Source organism: Xiphias gladius, chromosome 6 (genome assembly GCF_016859285.1).
Source record: "Xiphias gladius isolate SHS-SW01 ecotype Sanya breed wild chromosome 6, ASM1685928v1, whole genome shotgun sequence".
Taxonomy (NCBI): domain Eukaryota; kingdom Metazoa; phylum Chordata; class Actinopteri; order Istiophoriformes; family Xiphiidae; genus Xiphias; species Xiphias gladius.
The window spans coordinates 7835776-7848590 of record NC_053405.1 but is presented as its reverse complement, the minus strand read 5'-3'; the positions used below and the strand labels follow the sequence as shown (position 1 = coordinate 7848590).

At 39.1% G+C, this 12815-nt stretch overlaps 1 protein-coding gene across 19 annotated transcripts in view; it reads left to right on the top strand.

Annotated features, from left to right (window-relative positions):
- The first annotated feature begins 55 nt into the window (after positions 1-55).
- dock7 (dedicator of cytokinesis 7) overlaps positions 56-12815 on the top strand; it is a 51778-nt gene continuing 39018 nt past the window's right edge. For 17 of the 19 annotated variants that reach the window (XM_040128486.1, XM_040128485.1, XM_040128483.1 and 14 more), the window contains exons 1-14: positions 1025-1199; positions 4776-4875; positions 6305-6480; positions 7563-7631; positions 7767-7896; positions 8138-8350; positions 8531-8616; positions 8718-8784; positions 9293-9442; positions 9957-10037; positions 10364-10526; positions 10948-11090; positions 11255-11348; positions 11567-11729. In XM_040128486.1, the coding sequence (XP_039984420.1) occupies positions 1162-1199; positions 4776-4875; positions 6305-6480; positions 7563-7631; positions 7767-7896; positions 8138-8350; positions 8531-8616; positions 8718-8784; positions 9293-9442; positions 9957-10037; positions 10364-10526; positions 10948-11090; positions 11255-11348; positions 11567-11729 (1673 nt within the window). In that variant the 5' untranslated portion in view covers positions 1025-1161. The other 2 variants (XM_040128476.1, XM_040128475.1) reach the window with 2 other exon arrangements.

Sequence of the window (12815 nt, the reverse complement as noted above, 5' to 3'; positions counted from 1 at the left end):
GCAAAACAAGCGCTCTGTGTTGTATAAAGCCGGTGCCGCGATTAAGAATCAAGATCAGTATCTCTGCCGCCTCTCGTCGCCTCACTTCTAAGTAGTTTTCCGCATTACACTGCTGTTAGTACCATGCTGCGTTGATGGACATCTAAAAATAAGTTCCTCTATTTATCTGTGACTAACACATCACGAAAAGAAAAAAAAAAAAAAAACCCAAAACATTTACCAGTGTATGAATTTGACCAATTAAGGAGATACAATCATGCTGAATAGATGGACTTATTTATTTCAAGTGGTTAGTGGAATTCGGCTATTTTTCTTCAGCTTTTTATGTTAGTTTATAAATGGAAACATAAATGTAAAAACCTCTAGCAACAAATAAAAATGTAACGCAACTTTAACCCGGAGCAAAGACTAGACGATGAATCGATTAGTCATTAACAGGAAATTAATTATCAACTATGTAGATAAAAATAAATAATCGTTAGAGTCATTTTTAAGCAGAAATACCAAAACATTTGCTGTCCCAGCTTCACAAATATGAGGATTTTATGCCTTTCTATGTCATACATGACAGTAAATTTTTGGGTGGCGAGACTAAACAAAATATTTTTAGGATATCGCCTTGGACTCTCTGGACACTTTTTTTTTTTTTTTTTTTTTGGCAAATACAGACAAAATGGTTTAGTGAATAACCGAGAAAATACGCAGCAGATTCATCGAGAATCACAACAATTGTTAGTTGCAGTCCTAGTTTTATCATCAACTCTCTTTAAAGGAGATTTAAATTTTCTATTACTAATTTAGGAATTGGGAAAATCTGGTCAAATGCAGATCAAAATATGTATGCATATGCCACCTGATCAACAAATCTTTCAATACCAATGCATTTACCAATGCAAGTGTAAATGGCGTTTATAAGGTTGGATATAATGTAAAATCTTCAAATTAGGTTGCCCAGCTGTGTAGCTTTAGTCCTCATAGTAAAGTGCGCAGGAGCTTTTCATTGGGTGTGTTCTGTTGCACATCATTACGGTCATTACGGTAACGATCCCATTCTCCCGTTTGCCCGTTTTCCCTGTGGCCGTAGTGAGTGAGTGGAAACCGGAGCCTGCTGCCTGCGTGCCTGCCTGGGTATTTCGTTAAAGCACATCAGCGGCCACTGCCATGGCTGAACGCCGCGCCTTCGCCCAAAAAATCAGCAGGTAAAGACTTGAGACACCCCGAAACGAGCTCGTAAGGAGGCACACCGAGCACGTAGTCGCTTTTATGTAGGTCGCCCTCAGACCACCGCTGAGGGAACCCTGCGAAGGAGGCCCAGCCGCCAGCACAGCCTGGCTGCTGCGAGCTAGCCGCTCGTTAGCCATGAAGATGCTCAGACCCACCCAGACAGACAGCGACACTGAATGCCAAGAAAGGGACGAGGTGTGATGTTGTAGTAACGAATTTATCCTGGCCAGGGAGGAGTTAGGTTTTTAATCAGTATCCGCACCCAGAGGCACTTAATCTAAATTGCAGACCGTTAATTTCGGACAGCTACTTAGCTATTTTGCCTGCAGTAGCTAACGATGGGCAGCTAGGCACTGCTGGCATTGGTTGGGATGTGACTGAACTTCTGTGGAGGTATATTTTAAGCAAGACCACATCTACAGGATTGAGCAGATACCTGTAAAACAGAAGGTCCCGGGAACAAAAGCCTCCCTCAGCAGCTATCAAACAGCGATAGTCTAACCTCTTCCCCGCCCCTTAGAAAGATTAAAGTAATCTCTTTAACAAAGGGCTTTGTACTAGCTGTCAAATACCATCATCCCAGTCAGTGGATAGATAGATAGAGAGATAGATAGACAGATAGATAGAAAGATAGATAGATAGATGCAGTACAATGCTCTGGTAGAGATGAGCTGTCAACCGCTATCAACATAAACATGTTTTAGTCACTGTCCCTGCTGATCACTTACTTCACAGTCAGCCAAGTCATTCCAGTAGCTATTAAACAAAAACACTGACATTTGCCAGTTTGTTAATTCAGTTATTCTCTCGGCCAACGCCAGATGAATATGAGATGGATGAAATAAGATTTTACTCCCTTCTGGAAAGATTACCATGACGATCTGTTTTTGGAACGGATAAATGCCTGCTGTCACTTGTTTTCATTTTTCATATGGAAAAACTGTAGACTGTTACAAAAGGCCATGAATATCTACCTCAGTGATTTTCCTCTTACTTTTTAGGGTTGTTAATATAGTTGAGCCCAGTTTCTTTAACTGTAGGTTAAAAATTCAACGAGGAGATTCTGAGTTATAGATTTGGACTTTGAAATTGTTGCTGCTGTGTACCTGCAGAATTTAATTTCTTTGTTGGCCTCACGACTGGAGCAGTATCTATCTCTGTCTTAGTCTGAATCCAGCCTCCATTAATCACAACCACATTCAGTTACTGTAATTTCATATTGATTTATGCGCATTGGACAAACCCTCCTTATGGCAGGTCATTCAGGCAGGATGATTCACAGATGCCTAATTGGAGTCAACCAACAAACTTACAGATGACACAATGATACCACACATAAGTTACAATATAATTCCACCTTATACCACAGTATCACATACTAAAGCCTCATAATTTACTGTAGAGATAAGGCAGTAACTTTCTGACATAGCCCCAATAAAAAAAATAATGTTATAACCTTCACGAAGGGCACACTTGTTGTTGACAGATTGCATTATATTGTGTTGACTGTTTCTCACAGACTGATAGGGCAATGGATACAGTTTACTTTGCTGATATTATTCATTCAGCGGCCAAAAAACATCTCTATTCTGCCTGTTTGGCGTGCCTTTTACGATGAAAGTGAATTAGTTTAAGTCACATGTTGAGGCAAATTTTGCGACTAAAACACCAAACAGCTTTTTTCTCGGTTTAAATCACATGTTTCAGCTGAATGGTTTGCTTATAATATGATCTTCAATCGCCACCAGTTTATATTTTCTTCCTGGAAGGAGTTGTTCTTATCATCATGAAGTGATAGCTGTAAGAGTTGTTTATTTCATGAAGCTATTCCTCTGTGCAGTGACCAGTGCTAAGTAAAGGTCTGGTAAGAGGCATTGGGGAGGACTGTGGAATGTGTTTGTCAGTTCGGCGCTTTTGCCTTTCTCCAGTAGTGACAGCAGTGCACTGCAGACACCACTGGATCTTTACTACAGTACAATATTATGTTTATCTTAAACTAGCAAGATGGAGCATACAGCTTTCATATCACCTTTTCTGCTTAAATTGATATGCTTGACCTTCTCTGTGTTGCAACCTTGGCTTCAGGATCACCTGTTTGTATACAGTATATTTATGATGGGGCATAACTGAACTCAGAACTATAGTAGAAACACGACCCAGGTTTGACGTTTGCAGTGATGTCACTGACTGGATCAAACCTAATCCTTGCTCTCCATTGCTGTGATAATTGCCAGCAGATTAAAGTAACCCTCAAACTAGTAATTGTGGTGTTGCTTTCAGGATGAGCAGAGAGAGAGTCAAGAAAATTAGACAGCTTTTTGGTTATGAAGAAAAGTGTAATGAAAAAACATTGGCAATAATAACCCCAGATCCTCATACACTCTGTGTTACATGTGCAACATAACCTTGAGTCTTTTGTGTCTATTCTTTATCCCTGGTTCTAATTTGTTATTTGTTGTTGTCACTTTGGGCTACTTGCTGCGTTGTTGCTTTGTTCAAGGCAAAAGTCTCTGAATGGTTTTGGTGGTTGCTGTGATTTAAACGACCTGTGTATGTGTGTGGCTACAGCAGTGGTTGAACACCAAGAGCTTTGTGCTGACCACTAGGCTACAGAGGTTTTTATTTGTTTCTCTCTCCTCTCTCGGGGTGTAATATGTGATCCTTTTCCGAGGCGACACTTGAAGACTGTGGGCAGAGACACGAAGAGAAAATCATAAAAGGACAGGAAGTGTAATTCCCAATGTTAGTTAGCCTAATCTTTAACAGCTTAAGGCATTAAAGTAGAAATGTGCAAAATCCAGTAGTATGAAGGAGTGCTTTTAATATTTTAGTTTATTTTAGTTCAACAGCAAATCTTACCATGTTTAACATTGGATTTTAACCATAAAATGTATCACACCACAATATTATGGCATAATATTAGCCACTTCCTGATAACACGCAATTCCTTATGTTTTCCTGGAATAGCAGTTTTATACTGAAATAAATATTGCATTTTATTGTTTTTTTTATTTCATTTCCACAGCTAAATGGTTAAATCTCACCTGGTTTTCAGGGTTAAAGGCTTTGATTAAGATATGAGGTGACATTAGCTTAGAAGCTTTTCATTTAGTTTTAAATTTCCAATTTACTTCCTGCCAGATTGCAAAAAGTGGCCAGATACATAATTTAAATTGCAATACAGTGTTTATAAACCGGCACCCGTATCTCAAATTGCGCTTCTCTGATCCTGACAGATTTTTTTTTTACTTTTAATGCTAACATTTGAGATCTGAACTGTTCTGCACTCTGGTAGTGTCATACCCTTGCAGAATTTATTATGAGCACAGTCAGACATGTTTCAGCATTTCTTTGCAGAATCACTGGTATTCTGATCCCATTACTACTGGGAAAAAATATTGTGATATTAGTGTGTTGTTTATTCTCTTGAGATTCCCACTCTTAAACACTAATAAGCCAGCCATGTTTACTTAGTGTATTATTACAGACTTTTGATACTGACCGTTTGAACCCTCTCTTCCTCCCTCTAACTATCTCTCCTCCATTTGCAGGACTGTGGCAGCAGAGGTCAGGAAGCAGATAGCTGGCCAGTATGGGGGCTCCCCACAACTATTCAAAAACCTTAATGTTGGGACCACAACAAGCAACACAGTGAGCAGCCTATCACGGACATCCTTTCTTGAATCAACATAGTTGTTTTACAGCAGCTGAAACTGCATTGTCTGAAAACCTGTTAAACTGCTTAAAAAAATACAATTTCTATGTCTCTGTTCTTTACAGCAGAGATACTGTTAATTGTTTCCATTTTTTCAAATAAAATTTTGGTGTCAGCTATGTTTGGAAAACAAACACAAACACATGAACTGATTAAAAAATTGTCTTCTCACATGCCGTTATGTTTTTTGGTATAGAAAAGTTGCAAGCAGTGCTGTTTGGAAAACAAGAATGTGCTGTGCTCAGCTACACAATATATGATATTATGGGTGTTGTCACTCACCTGTCATTGCTGTTGCTAAATGTGAAACTGCAGAGTATAGTTTTAATTTAAGCTTTAACATTCTGCAGATTTATAGGGTTTTGAGATGTAGGTTAAATTTTAGACGTATCATCAATTATAAATCAATGAATTACTTGGTTTCTTTTGTTATTTGTAGCCTCGGCCGCAGTTCAAACAAGTGTATTAACAATAGTAATACCTGACATCAGTGCACCACAATATTACAACCTAAGACAAGGATGTCACTTTAAGTCGAATTTGTGGTTATTTAAATGTCTGCACTGAACTGTTATTTAAGTCTTGCTAAATACCACAAGTGATAACCATTGATTGTCTACCACATCTCTGCTGCAGTGTTTCTAGGATGACCAGTGTTTGAGCTCAGACAGTATGTTTATTAAAGGGGTGGTGCCAGTTGACCATCAGCAACCCTGAGCCCAAACACCAGCAAATACCCCCCCAATTAGGCTACAGTTGGCTTTTAATTAAATTGTGAAAGGTATTTGTGTTCAGATTCCTCAAGAGGGGGAGAAGACAGACAAGCACACACACGCACACACTCTCAGACTTTAACTGAACCGGCTGAAACAAGGATTACCCCGGGGTTCATCATTTTAGAGGCAGACTAAGATGCATGAAACCATTAGTCTATGCTTGAAGTAGCACACTTGCTAATCTGGTTACATGTATCAGCTTGAGGGCATTTTAAAACATTGGCCCAAATCACAGATGTGTCTTCCTTAGAATTGATTTTCCTATTTAGAATTAAAGACGAACCAGAAGCGAGAACTGCTTTCTCAACAGAAATGACTGAAATGACCTCATATTTTGGACCTGTTGGTGCTGTACTTGGTATAGATTCATGGAATGACTAATAACCTGTAACTCCGCTACTTTCATCTGAGGCTGTATGGGGAATCAGTCCCCTAAAGACCACTCAAAACTAGAGACTTTAATACATTACCAAGACATTTATGTAAAGTAAAAATAAAAAGGCGGTCCAGAAAGGTGAATTGAACAGTTGACTATGTCCTCACAGCTAATTAACTCTTCCCATTCCTCTGATCTCTCCCTCCCTCTCAGGTTCCCCTCACAGAGGCGGTGGAGCCGGTGGATTTTGAGGAGTACCTCATCACTCACCCTCCCATTGTTGAGTCAGGTCCCCTAAGGGATCTGATTGAGTTTCCCCCAGATGACATCGAGGTCATTTACACACCCAGGGAGTGTCGCACAGTGGTACAAGCTGTCCCAGAGGAAGGGTAAGAGTGCTGGATGGTTGAAAGAGGTTATAGTAGCAAATGTGGAGCTCAAGTACAGTCTCACACCATATTTACTGTTAGTGTTTAGGTTTTTGTCAAATGTAAAAGCATTTTGAGTATTGTAAATGACTGAGAGAACCTAGCAAGTGTTTATAGAGCAAATTATTTTTATTACGTGAACAATAAAGGGATTAAAAAAGTATTTTTGAATAAATCTATCTTTACATTCAATCTACAGATTCTATTAATAAATGTTATAATTGTGGTTATTAATGTTCTGATTTTTTTTAGATACATTTAGTGACTTTAATTAAAAACTAAAACCACCACACATTCATTAAATACATGAATTATAATAAATAGTGTAATTTCTACAATAAATTGACAGTATTTCTCTCAAATGGAAATAGTTGAATTTGAAGCACTGTTTTTCCAGTTTTGGGCTGATTATTTTTCTGTTTGGAATTTTGATTGACTTACTTCCACATTTAATTTTCATATTCAAACCCAATTATCATTTACTCAATGGTAAAATGTTATCAAAAGAGGGCGACGCAAGTATTCTAATATCACAAATCAAAACAATCAATATACTTTCTACAGAAAATAAAGAGTGCCGTTTTTGTATAAATTTCTTACTATGTTTTATTACACTGTTGTTACATTGTTATTCCTTTGGGGATTTTTAGTGCTGATTAGTCACTGCACTGTTTTATGAGAAAAAACAGACATATTTAGTTCTGTTTGAAGTAATCTTGGCTTTGGCTGCTATGTGTAACTCTGTAATGCTGTGTGTTCTGTAAGCCTTTATTATTGTTGTTTTTATTGTATTGTAAAAGCTGCACCAAAAGCTTAGAGATGATAAACCTGCAGCCTTGATGCCTTTACTTGCTGTAGCTCTGGCCCTGGGTATTTTAGAAGAAGTGGCAAAAACACTGGAAGTGTACTTCACTGTTTGATGTACCAGAAAGATGATATGACATCAGCCTGTCATCTTTTTTCTCTTAGAGTCATTCCTTTAAAGTCGGTTTCTTGCTATTAAAATAAACCTTGTTTGATTGATTGAGTCTGTCTGGCTGCAGGGACACTGATCCTCACGTCAGAGACTGTGTCAGATCCTACACAGAAGACTGGGCCATCGTCAACAGAAAGTAAGGCCTCGCTGTGTGATGATATCCATGTTTTTTCTCTTTGGAATTGGGATTTTATCTGTAAAATATTGTAATTATGTAGACCACTGTTAATAATGTTCAGTTAATCGCTGTGTCCTAAATGACTGATTGCAGATATCACAAGCTTGGTACAGGCTTTAACCCCAACACTCTGGACAAGCAGAAGGAGCGTCAGAAGGGTCTGCCCAAACAAGTGTTTGAGGCCGATGAGATGCCAGACAGCAGCAGCTACCAGGATGACCAGGTACCAAATCATACAGTAGTAAGAAAATGACCTGACCACTGGTGACGCACAAGCTGCTGTAGCTCTTTCACCAGTTCTGTCTCTGAAATGTACTTGCTGTAGGTCGTCCCTGTTGGAATTTTTTATATATATAAATAATTCCTTGGTTTTTTTTTTAAATAAAGGAGCCTCCTAAAATACTGTTTTTGTGATTTGGTGTGCCTAAGACATATTTTATTTATATGTGTTGGTTGCTCTGTAGGATGACCTAAAGCGGCGGTCGATGTCTATAGACGACACCCCACGCGGCAGCTGGGCCTGCAGCATCTTTGACTTGAAGAACTCCCTGCCTGATGCCCTCCTCCCTCACCTGCTCGACCGTGCTCCCAATGAGGAGATTGACAGGCACAACGAAGAGCAGCGCAAGGCCAACCGCCACCGCGAACTCTTCGCTCTGCACCCAGCCCTCGATGAGGTAAAGCAGACTCCTCTATCTATGCAGGAACCTTTTTCTAATAGTCACCGTTGAATTTCATCCCAGGATGTAATGAATGAATTTGCATGAATTACATGTTTTCGTCACTGAATGGACATACAGAAATTCAGTTGTTTTGATAATTTTTACTGTTTGTTGTATATCTATGTGAATGTGTAGGAGGAGCCTATTGAGCGCCACTGTGTGCCTGAAGTACCTAAAGAGCACTTTGGCCAGAGGCTACTTGTCAAGTGCTTGTCCTTGAAGTAAGTGGTGGGCAGCCTTTTTCAGAAAAAAAAAAGCCTTTTAGCTCTTTTATTTAACTGCTGCTTTCTGCTGACCTGCTCCTTTTTCTCTCCCCTTGAAGGTTTGAGATCGAAATTGAACCCATATTTGCTAGTTTGGCCTTATATGATGTCAAGGAAAAGAAAAAGGTAAGCTGTTATGCTTTCCTCAGTGCCTCCTCAGCCCTGAGTTGTTGGGTCACTTCTGCAAACCATTAAAATTGTTGGGAGGCCAAAACGAATTTGATGAGTGGACTATAAAATTTTATGTTGTGGCCCTGTTATGCTTGTGGGAATGCAGTTAAATCATACACTGGAACTATGTATCTATCTGAAGATGTTCCTCTTCTTCTTTCTGCACCCCTTTTAGCTGACAGACACTAGAGGGTAGCACTTGCCTTGATAAGTGGATCTCTCATATATTTTGCACTGCACAGGAGATCTGTTATTTCACAAGTGGGTCATTTGTCAATAAAATGTTATCATGTTTGTCAGCTACCATGAGCAAGAAATCAGGTTGCAGTAATACAGCCATTCATTCAAAAATTGTGCTTGGATACTAATGGTTGTCATGTTGTGGTTATATTACTACATTTAACATTCAAATTACCTCTGTTATGAACATGTCATAGTTACCTTTTTTGTACGTGTCCCTCAGATATCAGAGAACTTTTTCTTCGACCTGAACTCTGAGCAGACGAAGGCGATGCTGCGTCCACACATTCAGACAGCAGCCATCTCTACACTGGCACGCTCTGCTATATTTTCCATTACCTACCCCTCCCAGGATGTCTTCCTGGTCATCAAGGTCAGAATTTTATGACACTATTTTCTTTATCTTGTCCAATCTTGTTTTGCTTATAAATAAATGAGTAACATTTTGCCCTGAATGTAAGATGACTCTGATTAAAAGATTATCTGCCTTTTTCCAACACCTGTTTTTTGGAAAGAGACTTTTTGTAGATATAAAACACTTTCATACTAGTCTTGCTGAGAAAGTTTTCCCAAGATAGTATTAGTCCAAGGAAAAGAGAGTCCTCATCCTTGAATCCTTTTCTCTTGTAAAAGTGAAACGTGAAATATTTCTATTAAATTACTGTCTCCATTCAAAACGGATATCTGATGTTGTGAATAGTCCTCAAATACAATATGACATTGAATTTTCAAACTTAATTTCCAGAAGAAAGTATTGTCTTATATGTGGGCCAATAAGGTAATTTATCTTTGAAGAAACTATTTGACAGTCAGTCTTTATCCTGTTCGATCGTTTCATTGCTACGTGTAAGCGTGGTGACTATAAACTGTGTGTGCTCTGTCCCAAGCTGGAGAAGGTACTGCAGCAAGGCGATATTGGAGAGTGTGCTGAGCCCTACATGGTCTTCAAAGAGTCAGACGCTGCCAAGGTATGATCATTGTGAATTAGATGTTGAATTGCACATAAAAGTTTTGAGGCTAAGGTCTCAGGTGTGTTATAACAATAGTAATACGTTATTTTATTCAGTAATTATTTTCTTCTTTATCCAGTATGTAAGCCAAATGTTCAGGTTTTATAACTAAATCCCTGTTACTGGCAATGCCACCCAATACCATTTAATCACAGAAATATTGCACAGTATGTAATCAATTTTTTTTAATGAATGAATGAATAAGTACACTTAAATATTGTTTGTAAGCTGTGTATCTTTTTAAAAATCATAGATATAACTTACTTAACATGTCTGTTTTACAGAATAAAGAGAAGCTGGAGAAGCTTCGCAGCCAGTCAGAGCAGTTCTGCCAACGTCTTGGCCGCTACCGAATGCCCTTCGCTTGGACGGCCATCCATCTAATGAACATTGTTAACAGTGCTGGCAGTCTTGAGAGAGATACAGAGCTGGAGATGAGCCTCTCAGGTCTGATATCCCCTTTTACCACAACCCCTTTGGATTGTTACTGTAAACATATGCATCTCAGTATCACGTCGTAAACAGTCACAGTGTGGAGAAACAAAAAACCTCAATCAGTGTTTTTATGCTTTTACCCACTCACAGTTTCAATGTCACATAGTTATCAGGGGACAGAGACTGTAACAGGCCTAGCAGTCACGCATGAGGCACATGGGCATGAACAACAGATAGTATGTAAAGCAAATTCAAACAGAGAGCAAAACATCCAAACCAAGTATCTTGCCATATTTATCCTTGGTGTGTTATTTTGGGTTTGACCCCTTGGTGTTTGTCTAACCTTTCACCTCACAAGGTATCTATAATGGCTGCCTTTTTATTGCTAGGCAGATCAGAGAATCAGCTTTTTTATTTTTTTTTCCGTATGCAGAGAGAAAAGGCTCATGGTCAGAACGGAGGAACTCAAGCATCATGGGAAGGCGTTCCCTGGAGAGGACCACCAGTGGAGATGAGTCATGTAGTCTGACAGGCTTTAGACCTGCAACGCTTACCATCACCAACTTCTTCAAACAGGTCTCCACAACCACATATACCACATGCACACAAACAAGTCTGGACTATATGTATTTTATACAATGCTTAGGATGCACGCACACAGACAAACAGGGCTACGTCCTTACAATAAGGTGTGCTTTCTCATTTTTCTTAAATTTTTCTATTCTGCATGTGTGTTTTAGGAGGGGGACAGGCTGAGTGATGAGGACTTGTATAAGTTCCTAGCAGATATGAGAAGGCCCTCTTCAGTTCTGAGAAGACTCAGACCCATCACAGGTATAAACATCACAGAACTGAGTATCCTTAAATGTCTTTATCCTGTTGGTAGTTGTTAGCCCGGCGCTCATCTCTAACCAGCATCCTGAATTCCTTGAATTACTTAGACATTTGAAGAAGTGAATCAACCCCTTTTTTGAAATTAATTATCTCCTTTACCCTCTTTTTTTTACTTCCCTACACTCACTCCCTTCTGTCTTCTGTGACTGTCACCACAGCCCAGTTGAAGTTGGACATTTCTCCAGCTCCAGAGAACCCCCACTATTGCTTAACCCCTGACCTCCTGCAGGTTAAACCTTACCCAGACAGCAGGGTACGCCCCACCAGGGAGATCCTGGAGTTCCCTGCCAGGGATGTGTATGTGCCAAACACCACATACAGGTATGGAATAATCTTTCACAGTGTGGAAAAAGAAGCATATGGGTCTTACCTTTCAGGTTAGTCAGTTTAGTCTGGAGAGCATATTTATTGGTCAAACTTTCATTCCAAATTACCTCTAAGTAGGTTACAAAAATACAAGCTGTTTGAAATGGTTTAAATTTTAAAGCGACATTTAATTGATGGATTTGAAATGTATTTCAGCATAGCCCTTTTATGTTGCCTGTCATTCAGGTATATCTCCATTGGCTTACATGCAAATTTACATCTGTACAAATATTACATTTCAATAGTAATTTACTTACTTAACTGCTTTTTTTAGGGAAGCAGTTTCTTATCCAGGGACTAAAGATGGATATTGCCACTAGCAGCTGTTGTTTGGCTTTGAGTTACCTGTATTTGTTCAATGTGAATATAGGCAAAATGCCACATGCTTCTTAAGCCAAATCCAAACTCATACTTTTGTGATCCTTTAGTCAGTAAAGACGACTACCTCAGTCTAAGCCTAAACATATCTTCAGCTTAAGGAAATCAGTGCACATCAATTCAAGCTTTGCATGGTGATGGCTGACGCTGTGGCTTGTTAATGTTCACCTCATGTATGCAAGTGTATTGTGTACATATTCCATCTGAACAAGTGCTATTTTTGTCAAGGTCACTTGGAGATATGTTCTTATTACCAGACGTTGCTGCTGGCACGGCCTCAAAGTTGCAGGCCTTGTTTGTCTGGGGATAACAGGTGCCTTCCCATTGTAGATTAACTCTTACCAGACCTAAGTGATCCACCACATAGAGCTAGGGGTGAAAGGAAATAATAGTCTTGTCTTTTTATTCTGGGTGCACTTTTTTAATTATACTATTGCCAAAGGAAATTTTTGTGGGATAACAAGTCTTCTGGAAACCTTATCGTTTGACATTCTTATTTATTACTACTTTTTCTTTAAAGTAATTGTCAGATATAATCCAAGAGGGCAATGAACCTGAATACTGATACCAGCTAAACTTTGTCAGACAACCCTGCTTTTATAAGCTGTAAGCTGTAAGATACAGGCCCTGAGCTGGAAAACTCAAGACATCTTTTTATACTTT